The sequence below is a fragment of the Sinohyriopsis cumingii genome, chromosome 13 (genome assembly GCF_028554795.1).
Source record: "Sinohyriopsis cumingii isolate HCF-2022 chromosome 13, ASM2855479v2, whole genome shotgun sequence".
Classification (NCBI taxonomy): Eukaryota; Metazoa; Mollusca; class Bivalvia; order Unionida; family Unionidae; genus Sinohyriopsis; species Sinohyriopsis cumingii.
This window is the reverse complement of record NC_142973.1, coordinates 12,483,203-12,499,819: the sequence shown is the minus strand read 5'-3', so window position 1 is coordinate 12,499,819 and position 16,617 is coordinate 12,483,203. Positions and strand designations below refer to the sequence as shown.

Here is a 16,617-nt window from a genome sequence, read left to right as displayed (position 1 = left end):
TTTATACATCTACCATTTATATGAACCCTGGATACAAGCATAAAAAGTCTCAATACAAGGTTCTCACGCATGTTGTAGCAATCAACATATTTTTATATTTATGTAAAAATTCGATGTACGAGTTCTGTAGAATGAAGGAATCAAATATCCTACACTTGTTTTGGTAATGTACAAGGCTTCTTTGGAAAGCTCCAGGATTGTTTTAAATGAAAATAATAAAGATTTAATGTCAATTTATATTTACGCTTCCTTTGGTGTGCAAAAAACGATAAGGAACTAAATAATTTCAGATAAATGTTATAAAAACATTTTATTTATACATGCATATTTGCAACAAAATGAAAAACAACTTCCATTGAATTTTTCGCTCGATTCTGTATGATCGACAAGACATAGAAGAAACTGATCGGTTTTCATAAAGTAAATTAAATGATAGACAAGGAATACGAGGCTCATACAGCTATCCCCAGTCCTTAGAAAAAAAAAAAATACTTTTCTTGCAGCAATTACTAAAAAGATTCCAAACTTGTATGTAAACTATATTAAAGTGTTAACTATATGATCTCTCTCTCTCTCTCTCTCTCTCTGTATTCAAGAAGTTGAATGTTATACACATGGAAAGTCCACTGTTTATGTGCGCACTTCTTTTTTTTACGTAAGGTAAAGATTCAAAAACGGGTTGTTAAGCATGCATTGGAGGAACACATTGAAGGTAGGACATATTAAAGGAATCTTCTTAATTAGTCCGCTTTTTTAGATATTGATTACTTTACTACTGAACTTGAGTGTCAACTTTCTTTTTGTTTATTTGTGTAATATTTTGAAATTCCTAGTCAGGGCACTGGAGATATTTATTTGAGTAAATAAATCGGAGTTAATTAATTTAAATGACTTTTAAAAATATAATCCCTCGTACGCATTTATGTCACCAGATAATACCAATGACATCTGTTTTGATATGTAAACAAACATATTGTGCATGGATCGGCGTCAGATTATGCCGCATGATTTTACTCTGTCATATAGTTGATAGTATCGACACGGACTATAGGTTCGTTACCAGATTGGAATATTTCCAATAGCATTTGATTTTTAGACATGACCGCCCACTGTACGGATATATGATTATTTTTTAATATTTCGTCCAGCGCTCTATTCAAAAAAAGGGTTGCTTGTTGTGTGAACTATTAAGCTGGAACGTTGTTCTGATGAACACGCGATTAACTTCTAGTATAGGTTTTATTAACCATTGTGACAATCTAACTATACCATTATCCAATAGAAAGTCAATATAGCGGCAAACTGTCAATCAGCCAGCTATCCAATTAGACAGAGGTGTTAGCGGGGTAATTCGAGTTATGTCCCCTGGATGATTTTCTGTTCAGGTATTGCACACAGTACTGAGTATAGTTGTCAGAACGATATACATGTATAAAACTCTTACAAAGTAATATTGCTGTTGATCATGAGACATCAGACGGTAAAACTGTGAGAGAAGACATTGGATTATTCGGACTTTTGTATCTGTCGTCCCAGAAAAAGCCGAAATGTCCTGGGATATACTTCTGGCGTTTGTTTTGTGCGTGCTGGGATTATTCTATCATACTGATAGCACAGTGTTTGGGGCAGAGTCGTTTGTATACTGGAATGCTTCCAACAGTTTGTGAGTATATTTTTCTCCCTTATTTATCCTTATCCGTTAATCACTCATCCCTTTTTATATACTAACTTTTTAATGTAGCCCAAATTTTATAACAAGAAGTTAGCATCATTATGCTGGATGGATGCTGTGTAACGTTATCCCACCTCTTTTTCTTCTTCTTTTTTTCTTTTCAGCGACAGTATAGACTAGATAATGATAATTTGCTGTTGAGGCATGTATGTTGTTGTTTTAACTGAAATTTCCTTGTGTTCAGCATTACAAGTCATAGTTAAGTAACGTAGTTTGTTACAAGTGCACAAGATCGTATTAAGATACCGACAGATTGAACTTGCTTTTGCAAACTTACGAGTGAGTAGTCTCATATGTTGTAGTCAGCGATTTCATATAAAAGTTAATTAAATTCATGATGCAGGTCAGTTCTCAAGTACTGTCAGTAGCTGTGATTTAAATTGAAATACAATGGTGTAAATCAAGTGTCGGCTAGTGATTGTTTTAATTTAGTAGGCAGGTATTTTCTGTTCACCTGATTTGACCTCACTTGGCTCACTCCATAGGGGAAGTGGTCAGACGATTGGGCATTTAACGTAGAAGTCTCCTCTCCACTCTCGAAATAAAAAGGCCCTTAATTACCTTCCCCCTCCACACACACACACACACACTGAGATGAAAGGCCATTGTCGTTGTATTACGGTTCATCACGCGATATTGTTATGAGAAATTACCTCTTTACTTGAGATTCCTTTCTTTAAAATACTAATGCAGGAGTGTTCATTATGGGTAGCATGGTTTGTTAGGATATGTCGGAAACATGGGATATGTCGGAAACATGGGATTAGGAAAATATTGATGGGTTTTAATTGTGTTTCAGTTTGTACTTTTTTGGTTTGTTTCTCTGTTTCTTAGACATTTGGATGGTATAGTTGGATAAGTGGAAAAGTATGAAAGCCTAATGAATAAATGTTTAGTGTATGCTAAACTTAATTTAATTAATGAATAAATGTATAGTGTATGCTAAACTTAATTTAATTAATGAATAAATGTATAGTGTATGCTAATCTTAATTTAATTAATGAATAAATGTATAGTGTATGCTAAACTTAATTTAATTAATGAATAAATGTATAGTGTATGCTAAACTTAATTTAATTAATGAATAAATGTATAGTGTATGCTAAACTTAATTTAATTAATGAATAAATGTATAGTGTATGCTAAACTTAATTTAATTAATGAATAAATGTATAGTGTATGCTAAACTTAATTTAATTAATGAATAAATGTATAGTGTATGCTAAACTTAATTTAATTAATGAATAAATGTATAGTGTATGCTAAACTTGATTAAAATGAATAGATATATTACATAGTGTATCCTAAACTTGATTAAAATAAATATATTACATAGTGTATCCTAAACTTGATTAAAATGAATAGATATATTACATAGTGTATCCTAAACTTGATTAAAATAAATATATTACATAGTGTATCCTAAACTTGATTAAAATGAATAGATATATTACACAGTGTATGCCTAACTTAATTTGATTAAAATTCAGTATTGATGTAAACTGCATTAAAGAAACTCATTTTAAACATCTTTAACATCAAGAATTTGAATTTTTAACAATTCTTTGTTACTTCCAAAAAGCAAAATCAGGACACTGACATGTAATTAAATTAATAATTATTATTTATCTGGAAAAAAATGACATGAATAAATAATTGTTTTAAAATTTGATCATATTTTGTAATGAATCCTTAAATTAACAGTGAAATGAAAATGGAACATCACAAGTTATATGTTGATAACTTTAAGGTAAGCTAATAAAGTTGCTAAAAAAAATGTTAAACGTTCTGTAGCATTATCTACAAATAAAGTCTGAAATTCATGCTTGGGAGTTACGCATATTTTGTATGTTACATAGCATTACCTACAAGTACAGTCTCAAATTCTTGCTTGGGAATTAGAACCATGAATATTACTTTTAAAATTGGTTAAACTCTGTCTGGGTTTATTGAACAAGAAGTTCAGTAACTTTCTCTGCTATAAAGATATATTTGGAATTAAGTCATCAGCATAAAGTATTTGAGCAACAACAGAGCTGGACAGTGTACATGCTACTGGACAGCGTACATGCCACTGCCAACATTGTTATCAACATCTTGTTTGTAGCTTGTATAATTAATGTTTATTGACACAAATACCAGTATTTAAATCTTTGGTCTGTTGTTTGCATATGTATTTTTTTCTAATTTTGAATCTTTGGTCCAACATTGTAATTTTTATTTACTTTTTCTAACTAAAATTGTTTGGTCTATTTTAATTTTTGTATGTATTTTTTTCCTTCTCATTTTAAATCTTTGGTCCATCATTTGTTATATTTATATAATATGTATTTAAAAAATGTATAGCTAGAATGTTAGTGCTATGAATGAAGTGTATGTAGCTACTTCTTACAAATTGTAGGAGTTTCTGTATATTCATTTATGCAAATTAGATTCTTTTTCTTCCTTTATCAAACTTTCTTTTAGCACATTGGCAACATGCAATTTCTTGTATTTGATTGACTCGTAATTTTAACTTGAATTTTCATAATTGCTTCCAACAATAAAATAAACAACATTATTTTATACTTGTCCATAATTTTTAAATGAACTTGCCTTATATTTTTTCATTTCTGTCCATGTTTCTTATTTTTGTTTCGATCATGGAATTGATTTTCAGACTCTTAAAATTAAAAAAATGATTTACTGCAGAGTTGTTGTGCAAAATCATATTTTATTTATATTTTGAATCCATTTATCATTGAATATATTATGTTTAAAATTGGACAGTTAAAGGATGTACTTTGGATTTTCTTGATTGAAATCCTTTTTTTTGTGTTTATTGTATATCTAGGTTAAAGGTAGCAACTTAATGGCAAGGGACTTTATTTATGCAGAATACCATGTCCAGTATGTACTTTTGGGGTATCCTTAGCCAGGTGTTGATTAATAATCAGTCTGTGGTATGGGTTAATTTACACACTGGACACAAATGCTCCAAGGAAGTAATATTTACCAGAATGAATCAAAATGTACATAGTCAATGATTAATAATTGATTTCTCCTGATAGACAAAAAATTCTATGAATTCAACATGAGTGTGTTCAGAGCACTTAATTAGGTTCACACTTCATGTGTGTTGTCAATAGCCCTGTTTATTTCATTTAGAGGTATGGATTATTTTTATTTTGACATTATATATTATTCAGTGTATGTTTTATTATAATACAGTCCTGTATAGATTATTGTATCCTCAGTGTGATACATTATCTTTAATATTGTGACTTACCAATGCATTAATGTTATTGAGCTGTATTGTGATTATATCAAATTTGATGAAACTGTTGGGGTACAGTAATAAATTATGAAATAAGTTTGTTTCATAATGGGATGGACAGTTTATAAAGGTGATGTTAGTTCAGCTTCTATTCATTTTACAAGGAACTGCCTCAGAATGATGCCACTGGTTGATGATATATCAGTCTACAACAAATATAAAAATAAAATCAAAATCCATTGTTTAATCATTTTTAAAAACAGATTCATCATTGTAAATATGATTGAAGCAGTCATAGAAAGAAAGAAAATTATTAGAGGAGATTACAGAAATGTTCATGTTGACAATTAACTCTGAAGTATTTTTCAACTATTAAAATTATCCTAATATTTGTAATGTTGGAAAATCATTTTCCTTACTCTTTGTAGTTTCTGTCACTAGTTCAGTTTTGTTCAATTTTAGTTAATTTTTGTTTTCATTTCTTTGCTCATTTTTGTTCATTTACAGAATTTAGGAACTGCATCTCAAGAATGGCAGCTGCATATTAGTACCAGTTATTATCATGAGATATCACTACCAGTTATTATCATGAGATATCACTACCAGTTATTATCATGAGATATCAGTACTAGTTATTATCACTAGATATCAGTACTAGTTGTTATCACTAGATATGATATTATTATATATTGGTACTAGTTATTATCATTAGATATCAGCACTAATTATTATCACTAGATATTAGTACTAGCTATTATCACTAGATATCAGTACTAGTTATCACTAGATATTAGTACTAGCTATTATCACTAGATATCAGTACTAGTTATTATCATTAGATATCAGTACTAGTTATTATCATTAGATATAAGTACTAGTCATTAACATTATACATCAGCACTAATTATTATCACTAGATATTAGTACTAGGTATTATCGCTAGATATCAGTACTAGTTATCACTAGATATCAGTACTAGTTATTATCATTAGATATCAGTACTAGTTATTATCATTAGATATTAATACTTGTTATTATCATTGGATATCAGTACTAGTTATTATCATTAGATATCACTACTAGTTATTATCATTAGATATCAGTACTAGTTATTATCATTAGATATCACTACTAGTTATTATCATTAGATATTAATACTTGCTATAATCATTAGATATCAGTACTAGTTATTATCATTAGATATCAGTACTTGTTATTATCATTAGATATCAGTACTAGTTATTATTATTAGATATCAGTTGCTAGTTTTAACTAGATATCGGTACTAATTATTATCATTAGATTAGATGTTTAAGAATGACAAACATAAATAAGTAAAACTTTGATTTACAAGAACAGACTTATTGGCAACATCAAAAAGATGTCTTAAATTTTGAATTTTGTCCTTAAGTTTGAATTTTGGAGATGCATTAGATTTGTGTTGTTCAGAAAGGGCACCTGCACTAATGCTGTATCACTATCATTTGGTTATTTGTTTTCACAGGATCCATTACTGTCGTTGTGATGTTGAACAGATACAGAATTAAACTGAAAACCTCATTAAGTGTGTAATTAACTAATACATAAAAATAATTAAAACTACAGATAAAAAAATAGACATGTGATAGCATTTTATAGTCATTCATCTGTTTAACAGTAGTTTGACAAAAATGCATATTGGTAGTCCTTCTTACTCATGGCAAATAGGTCTTTCCAAAATAGATGTCTAACTTCTATGTAAACAAAACAAAAAGTTAGAAGACTTTTCTTTGTAGATGTGTACTGGTGAAGATTAAGTGTTAACAAACACCAGAGATAACAAAATTGTGCTAAAAGAATTGACATGAAGGAATGTTGCTGGAATTCAATGCCAAACAGATGGAGTAGTAGATTTATATCAGATCTGATAAACATATCACATTGCCAAAAAATTGTCACTGACAATCTTAGTTTTGGGATTCGGACAGAATTTTTGTGAATGATCATCAGTTTCTTCTGATTGATCAATAATCAGTTAAACTTCCATTGATATGTCCTGTATGACTGATCAACAATCAATTAAACTTCCATTGATATGTCCTGTAATGTCAGAGGCTATGTTCCAAATGGTTTGAGATGGATATATAAACATATATTGTTTATACATACAATACATTAAGAGGGTTTTAATGAAATATTTTGCTGGTCTGTTTTAAAAAATAATATATAGACTTTTGTGATAATTTTATGGTAATATCACAGAAAGTGACCAGTGCTTGACCAAAGGAATTAATCAGAACAGCACTACACAAATTCAAATGCTTTAATACTCAAAATATTTTGAAAATAATCTGCAGGTTTGTTTTTGCTCTGACTTATGACTGATTTAGGTGTTTTCAAGTTATTCTTATCCCCGCAACATTAGCGTAAATGTCAATTACTTTAATTTATAAGCACATCATAATGTCATAAATACTTTCACTTTATCTTTTTTTTTTTCCCTTTTTAAATTTCAACATGCAATGCTTTAAGCAGGGGGGAACAATTCACTGTGTGATAGACTGATGGACTACCAAAAGGGAAACTTTGGTAACACACAACTAAAATTTGGTAGCCCACATTTTAGTTGGTTGAAGGGCAATGGCAACTGAAGTGTTCACATTTTCTTTGACAAAATGAATATGTCTGATAACAAAAGGAATATGTCGGATAACAAGAGGAATATGTCGGATAACATTTCACAAGATGTAATTAGCTATATTTGTTTCATTTAAAAGAAACACAACTGCATATTGATTAACTTTGGCATTCCTTTGCTACCATCACTCTTTGGTGAACTGAAATGCCGCACAGTAGACTTTGAAAAACTCGATTGATTGGTCATGGATCTACATCTAAGTAAGTAAGTAAGTAAGCATGGATCTATGTCAATAAGGAAAAAGGCCTTGCTGTAAGTATGGTATGACTATATGACTTTAATCTGTCAAGCTATATGACTTTAATCTGTGCAAGCTATATGACTTTAATCTGGCAAGCTATATGACTTTAATCTGTCAAGCTATATGACTTTAATCCGTCAAGCTATATGATTTTAATCTGTGCAACGGTGTCAACATGTTACTGTCAGTTATGCGAGACATTTATGAAAATGTGGTCCCTAGTTCTAGTGTCGTTTCACTAAGGGATACTCATTGTGGCACCACTTATTCGAACAGTAAATAAAATCAGGGTTAAAGTAATGCATTGTAGGACAAGAGCATAGTCCTGTGTTGTAGTTTATACTTACTGGAAGTTGTTGTTATTGTTGTTGTGGGGTTTAACGCCATTTTTCAGCACACGATAGGCTATGCATGGCGGTCAGTATTAATGGTGGAGGAAGAACCCGGGAAATCCCTGGGAAGAATCACTGACCCACGAGAAGCTACTGGCAAGCTTTCTCACATACCCACATTAGCCAAATCCTAGACTCGAACCCATTCAGACAGAGGTGAAATGGCAGTGATCAGTAATGGAGAGTGCTTTAGCTTACTGGAAGTCCAGTGGACTTTAGAGCCTTACAGTTAAATTGTCCAAAACCACAATTTGATAGTCCTGGGTATGCAAACCACCCATTTGTCTATCCCTGATTAACAGGGTATATATGTAACTTTATGATGTGTACATTAAAAGTTTTTAGGATATTTCAGTGTACATAATTCACTTGTCGGAAAATAAAGCAGTCATTTAAGTTGTCGCAGTAGCCATTTGTAGCACTGAAACCTGCTTTGTTTCGTGGACCCTCCAATCTTTATTTAGATGTTGCATCTTGGATTTCACTTTTTTCCCCTGTCGTAAGTGAAGTGACAACCCTCCACCCCTACCTGGACAATACTGGCTTGATAATAAGTAAATATACAAGCAGAATGAGAATATTATGATAGGAATTCATTATTAGACTTTCAGTTGCATAGCCAGAACCACATGAGATGCTTTCATTAATGATGACGTTTGTGGAACTTTGATAGCTTCACTTACTTTCAACATAATTATCATTCTAATTTCTGTCATTAGTAATTCAGGACCCCTTATACTTGTAAACGCTACAAAATGTCCACTTGACATTATACAGTGTAATTTCAGTGTTACAGTTTTTTGGCATTATATCACGATGATCTCACGATGTTGACATGTAAATATTTTTCCTGCTGAATGTATAAACTATTTAACTTAAGTCAGTATCGTATGCTAATTTAGGAAATAAAGTCTGATACAACGCAGTATGAACTTAGAGGCCTGAATACATTAGGCCCAGTTTTGCACACCATGACTAGAAAAATGTTCAGTTGGCTGCTTGTCTTGCAGGGACAGTGACTTGGGACTTTACTTGTCCTGTGTTAATTGTACTGACTTGGGACTTTAGGTGTCCTGCATTAATTGCACTCATCCTACACTGTTCATGCTGCTGAATCTGCTTATAATTGCATTAGTCCATATAGACAAGTATTTTGAAAAAGTGACATGCCCTTCCTCACACATCAATTTTAAATATGAGCAGAGAAATCGATTTTTTTTAGCCCAGAGCACATCCCTATTCCTACCTACACCTGCAACCCCACATACATACATACATACCTATATATACATACATACATACATGCATGCAGACAGACAGACAGACCTGCAGTTGAGTAGCTTTGAATTGAGCAGGATTGGGCTAGGTGGCATACTATTAAAGAGCTGTTGAAAGTATACAGTTTTGAAAGTGACAAGTATCTAATAAGACTGGAGTTGACAGTGGTTTCCATTGCCTGAAGGACTCTTGACTTCCATTGGATATATAGAATGCCTGTCCATTACAGGTTACAGTAACCTTCAGCACTGGATGGACTGGTAGTCCTGTCCATCTGGGTTTACTGGAGTAGTCACATGAGGAGAAGGGTCTTGTTGATTGGTGTAATGGCAGTGCCCATAGTGCAACTAGAAATTGCAGCCAATGATCAGGAGTCAAGAGTCCTTAACATGACTGGTATTCACAATTCAGTCACTTAGCCATATTAGATTCATCTGATTAATTTAACAGTCACATTTTCCTTTAGAATGTTTTTTGTTGTCAAACATATTTTCGCTAACATTCTAATGTAAAGGCCACAATTTGCTGTGGTTACTTCAGTTGTCATAAGATGCATTCTGTTGATGCAACTGAATGGCTTGGAGGACTGACTGCATCTTAATGCAGAAAAAATTAAAATTTTTGAAAATATTTTTGTCCAGTGAAGAAAGAATTTTGAATAAGATTTATTTGTTGGATATAATCAGTTCATAGGCACATGTAGAGGAGACTGAATGCTGTAATACCAGTTTTCATGGATATGTGGTTACTGCAAGCCACAAATCTCCATGGACAGCGATACTTCTACTGAAAAGATAGGATTCCTTCCCAGATACAAGACTCAGTGGACAACAATAATTGTATGGACCCCTTCCCATATACAAGACTCAGTGGACAATGATAATTGTATAGACCCCTTCCCAGGTACAAGACTCAGTGGACCACGATAATTGTGTGGACCCCTTCCCAGGTACAAGACTCAGTGGACAATGATAATTGTATAGACCCCTTCCCATATACAAGACTCAGTGGACAATGATAATTGTATAGACCCCTTCCCAGGTACAAGACTCAGTGGACCACGATAATTGTGTGGACCCCTTCCCAGGTACAAGACTCAGTGGACATCTCCATGACATACTGTTGCATAATGCCCCTAAATGGAATGAATCCCCTTACTCCATGACATGCTATTGCATAATGCCCCTGAACTGAATGAATCCCTTTACTCCATGACATGCTATTTCATAATGCCCCTAAATGGAATGAATCCCCATACTCTATGACATGCTATTGCATAATGCCCCTAAATGGAGTATATCTCCATACTCCATGACATGCTATTGCATAATGCCCCTAAATTGAATGAATCCCCATACTCCATGACATGATATTGCATAATGCCCCTAAATTGAATGAATCCCCATACTCCATGACATGCTATTGTATAATGACCCTAAATTGAATGAATCCCTTTACTCCATGACATGCTATTGCATAATGACCCTAAATTGAATGAATCCCCATACTCCATGACATGATATTGTATAATGCCCCTAAATTGAATGAATCCCTTTACTCCATGACATGCTATTGCATAATGACCCTAAATTGAATGAATCCCTTTACTCCATGACATGCTGTTGCATAATGCCCCTAAATGGAATGAATCCCTTTACTCCATGACATGCTATTGCATAATGCCCCTAAATTGAATGAATCCCCATACTCCATGACATGATATTGTATAATGCCCCTAAATTGAATGAATCCCTTTACTCCATGACATGCTATTGCATAATGCCCCTAAATGGAATGAATCACTATACTCCATGACATGCTATTGCATAATACCCCTAAATTGAATGAATCCCCATACTCCATGACATGATATTGTATAATGCCCCTAAATTGAATGAATCCCCCTTACTCCATGACATGCTGTTGTATGAATATGCCCCTAAATTGATTGAATCCCTATATTCCATGATATACAATTGCATAATGCCCCTACATTGAATGGATTCCCTTATTCTATAATATGCTATTATAATGCCCCTAAATTGAATGAATCCCTTTACTCCATGACATGCTATTGCATAATGACCCTAAATTGAATGAATCCCTTTACTCCATGACATGCTATTGCATAATGCCCCTAAATGGAATGAATCCCCATACTCCATGACATGATATTGTATAATGCCCCTAAATGGAATGAATCCCTTTACTCCATGACATGCTATTGCATAATGCCCCTAAATGGAATGAATCCCTATACTCCATGACATGCTATTGCATAATGCCCCTAAATTGAATGAATCCCCATACTCCATGACATGATATTGTATAATGCCCCTAAATTGAATGAATCCCTTTACTCCATGACATGCTATTGCATAATGCCCCTAAATGGAATGAATCACTATACTCCATGACATGCTATTGCATAATACCCCTAAATTGAATGAATCCCCATACTCCATGACATGATATTGTATAATGCCCCTAAATTGAATGAATCCCCCTTACTCCATGACATGCTGTTGTATGAATATGCCCCTAAATTGATTGAATCCCTATATTCCATGATATACAATTGCATAATGCCCCTACATTGAATGGATTCCCTTATTCTATAATATGCTATTATAATGCCCCTAAATTGAATGAATCCCTTTACTCCATGACATGCTATTGCATAATGCCCCTAAATTGAACGAATCCCTTTACTCCATGACATGCTATTGCATAATGCCCCTAAATGGAATGAATCCCCATACTCCATGACATGCTAATGCATAATGCCCCTAAACTGAATGAATCCCCTTATTCCATGACATGCTATTTCATGAATTAGCCCCTAAATTGAATGAATCTCCATACTCCATGACATGCTATTTCATGAAATTGCCTCAAAATTGAATCGATTCCTCTTATTCCATGACATCCTATTGCATGAATTTGCCCCTAAATTGAATGAATCCCCATACTCCATGTCATGCCATTGCATGAATGTGCCCCTAAATTGAATGGATTACCCTTACTCCATGGCATGCTATTGCATGAAAATGCCCCTACATTGGATAAATCTCCCTTGAAAATGAGCAAGTGAGCAAAAACCATAAGCAAATTGGTAGACTTTTTTTCTATAACCATAAGCAAACTGGTAGACTTCTTCTCAATAACCATATGCAAACAGGTAGACTTCTTTTTTTTATAACCATAAGCAAACTGGTAGGCTTCTTTTCTATAACCATAAGCAAACTGGTAAATTTCTTCTCTATAACCATAAGCAAACTGGTAGACTTCTTCTCTATAACCATATGCAAACTGGTAGACTTCTTCTCTATAACCATAAGCAAACAGGTAGACTTCTTCTCTATAACCATATGCAGACTGGTAGACTTCTTCTCTATAACCATAAGCAAACAGGTAGACTTCTTCTTTACAACCATAAGCAAACAGGTAAACTTATTCTCTATAACCATAAGCAAACTGGTAGACCTCTTCTCTATAACCATATGCATACAGGTAAATTTCTTCTCTATATAGGTCTGTTAAGTCTGGTCTAGAGTATCTCTTGAAAATCTTAGAAGCATGATTTATTTGTCTGTTGAAGAAAGATGCTTTTGAATCAGTACAGAGGTAATGAATGGATAGTACAACAGTAATAAGACACAAGGATAACATAATTTGTACATTTTTTAAAACTTGTTTAGAAACCTAGTGTTCAGCCTGAAAAGTACAAATATCTGATCTATTGTGAGCTTACAATAGACAAATTTAATAGATGGATTTAATTTACTTCCAAATATTCTTTTTTCTTTCCCATATATATATATATATATATATATATATATATATATATATATATATATATATATATATATATATACTCTCTCAAAACTGAGAGCTACTGCCATTTATGTTAATGAGTGTTCATGCAGTATTATTCACTTGTCTGTCCTTGTTTGAGCAATAATCTTGTTATATAAATATAATATCAACACCTTTCCAGCCACTATGAGATCTGTGTAATTTGCAGTTTGTTGTTTCCAGGCCATTTCTATGACATGTGAATGTGATGTTCATGCTTCTTTTTCTAAAATACTACTCAGTAAAATCAATAAATTGCACTTCATATTTTCAAGGCTTAACTTAATTTCTACATTAAATTTCACCTGTGTTTAGACCCTCCCACCCTAAATGAAGGGGTAATTTTCCCGAAAATTTTAGTTCTAAAATAGACCCTGCTGTTTGATCACAATATTTTGACATCATGGATATTTTGTAAATATCCTTAATTCATTAGGACCGCTCCGGTGGCCTAGTGGTTAGAGCATCCACCTCAGATGCAGGAGGTCGTGGGTTTGATCCCCGGCTGAGTCATACCAAAGACTTATTAAAAGGGTACTAACAGCTGCCTCGCTTGGTGCCCAGCATTAAGAGGTTAGTTGTAGGACTAGTCGGCCTGGTGTCAGGATAATGTGACTGGGTGGGACATCATGCTACATGTCTGTGGCATGATGCCCTAGTGCTAGACTTCACTATAAACTGTCACACTGCAGACATTGTAGTGATATGACTGAAATATTAAAGCTACGTTAAAAATCCAAATCACACACACACACTCATGGTGAGATATTAAATTTTATGCTGACAACGGTTGGTTGATTTACAGTATATTTTTAATTATTTACTGGGGGTGGAGTGTGTGCAAGGGTTGCCAAATAAAAACAGGGATGGTTGGCCAACTGGAAACACATAATTTTCTTTTGCTGTACCATTGTTGTGTACAAGGTACAGGTTCATGAGATGAGTATAGGAAATGGTCTAAAAGATGTTTATGACATCAGTACCTGCTCAGAAGTCAGGTCCTGCTGCATTAGCATGAATCCTAAGCTGCCATTGCATAATGTACAGGTAGATTGTGCTCTGTGTTGTTTTTTCCGCTAATTACTTCAAACAAACTGTATAGACCCATATCTGCTGGCAGATGATGCGATGGCAGATCTGTGTCTGTGCAGTTTGCAATCTGATGAGACTTGTAAGGAAGTATATATGGTACTTTGCCACTGTGAACAAGTATATCCTTTTGTTGAAGAAGAAAGCTTAGGAATCAGTTCCTTCTAGTTTATTCCTGTTTACAGTGTCTGGCAAATCAGGTTCAGACCAATTAGCATGTCTGGTGGAAGGATCACTGCCTACATTGACATCTAAATAATGATAAAGTAATATGTCTGTGTATAGGCTAATAGTTCCCATAATGTGCTTGTCTAGATGATGCCAGAGAATTGTCTGCAATGGTTCAGTCACATAACTCTGTATAGAGTAGATTTCTTCACAGTTTATTCTATTTAATCAAAAACATTTCAAGATTTTCACTTTATCAAGGCAAACAAATTTAAGTTGTGCAATACATTATGCTGATAAGGGTAAATGACGGCTATGCATTATTAACTTATTTAAATAAATGAATCTATGCAGTGTATTCTCCAGAACACATGATTGCATTAATGTAACCCCCTCCTCCCAAAAAAATATGAATTAATCCCTCCATGTTATCAAGTATGTGACAATCATGCAAAGAGATAATTTGGTCCTTGTGATTAGAAATTCTTTGAAATCTGGAACATTCCTTATTGTTCAGGTGCTTGATTATTTGCTCAAGGGCCACAAAATCATGCATATTTTTTTTAAGGGAAAAACTTTACACCTGTCCAGTGAGGTGTGGTGCTTAACTTGAATAACATTACCAAAAACAAACCCTCCATTTTATCAGTTGCACTTGAAATATAGCGAAAATTGTTTTGCACAAGTTTTATGAATACATCATGTCATTTTAATAAAATGACTGACTGGTTTAGGCACAGTAATTTTAAAGTGTGCGTGATATGATGTAGAAATGAGGAAGATGATGCTGGTTCATCAGAGTCAGAGCAATCTAAAACAAATATATTTCAGGATAAATGGTTGCAAAATGTCCCTTTATTGTTGATGAGGAACTGTGTGTGGAATCTGAAGAAGAGAAACCTTCACAATGCACAAATCTGAGGACACCATAGACATTTATACAATGTATGTGGGCCCAAAAGGCTTGCTAGGACATTAGGGACCTGTTTTAATGCTGCTGTTTCTAATGTCATTACTGAGGTGGAAGAGTCACGAGCAGCTGCATTTCATTTGCATTATAGGCTAGGTAACTAACAAATCGACGTAGACAAGTTGGAGTCAGTTTTGGAATTAATGCCCTCGATGTGGGTGAAAATGCAACTTACACCTCCCATACTTCTGATGAAAAAATCCAACAGCAGAAAACTTGATAAATTACATTTTGTATTTGTTGTAGACAGTCCTCCTAAAACACATTTAAAATAAATTTAATGTCTTAAATTATGCAAAACAATTTAATTTTGAGTATCTAATCCAAAGCTGACAGAGTAATCAGCAGGTGCCCTAATCATAGCCCATATTGTATGATGGTATGTTTGATTGATGTAAACTATGTTATTTTCTCAAGTTTCAGATATTTCATGCTCATTTGCAATGATAACTGTTAAATACTTACTCATACAGAGTCGTATAATCAAATGCACCCTGGACTGGTCTTGGTCACTAAGCCAGCTCTAAAAAAGAAGTGAATCTTGATTAACAGTGATGACTGAATCAGCAGTCTCATAGTACACATTAAATACCCCATGAAGTTTTAAACAAAAAATAAAATTAGATTCAAAGCAGAACAAAAAAGCCAAAATTTATTAAATTCTTGTCATGAACTCAGCTATGGTATTGCTGGACCTGTTAAAAATAACATTGATGGGGAAAAAAATGAAAGGAAGTGATTTTATTAGCTTAGTAATGTTTATTGAAAGTTATTGCTTCATAAATTAGGCAAGACATAATGTTCTTTTGATCTTGTTAAAACTGTCCACATTAAATATTGAAAAAATTCACCCCTGATTAAATAAAGGCTGGGTGAGCATATTATGTATTATAGTAATATTTAAAAAAATGATTTATGTTTCTTGATTTGGTGAAATTTAATTTGTTGCCATGCCG

At 33.3% G+C, this 16,617-nt stretch overlaps 1 protein-coding gene across 1 annotated transcript in view; it reads left to right on the top strand.

Annotated features, from left to right (window-relative positions):
• Window positions 1-1,398: 1,398 nt before the first annotated feature.
• Window positions 1,399-16,617, top strand: part of LOC149784948 (ephrin-4-like) — a 415,889-nt gene continuing 400,670 nt past the window's right edge. Inside the window, exon 1 of the mRNA XM_089978597.1 lies at window positions 1,399-1,663. Within this exon, the coding sequence (XP_089834723.1) occupies window positions 1,548-1,663 (116 nt within the window). The 5' untranslated portion in view covers window positions 1,399-1,547. The remainder of the gene's footprint in view (window positions 1,664-16,617) is intronic.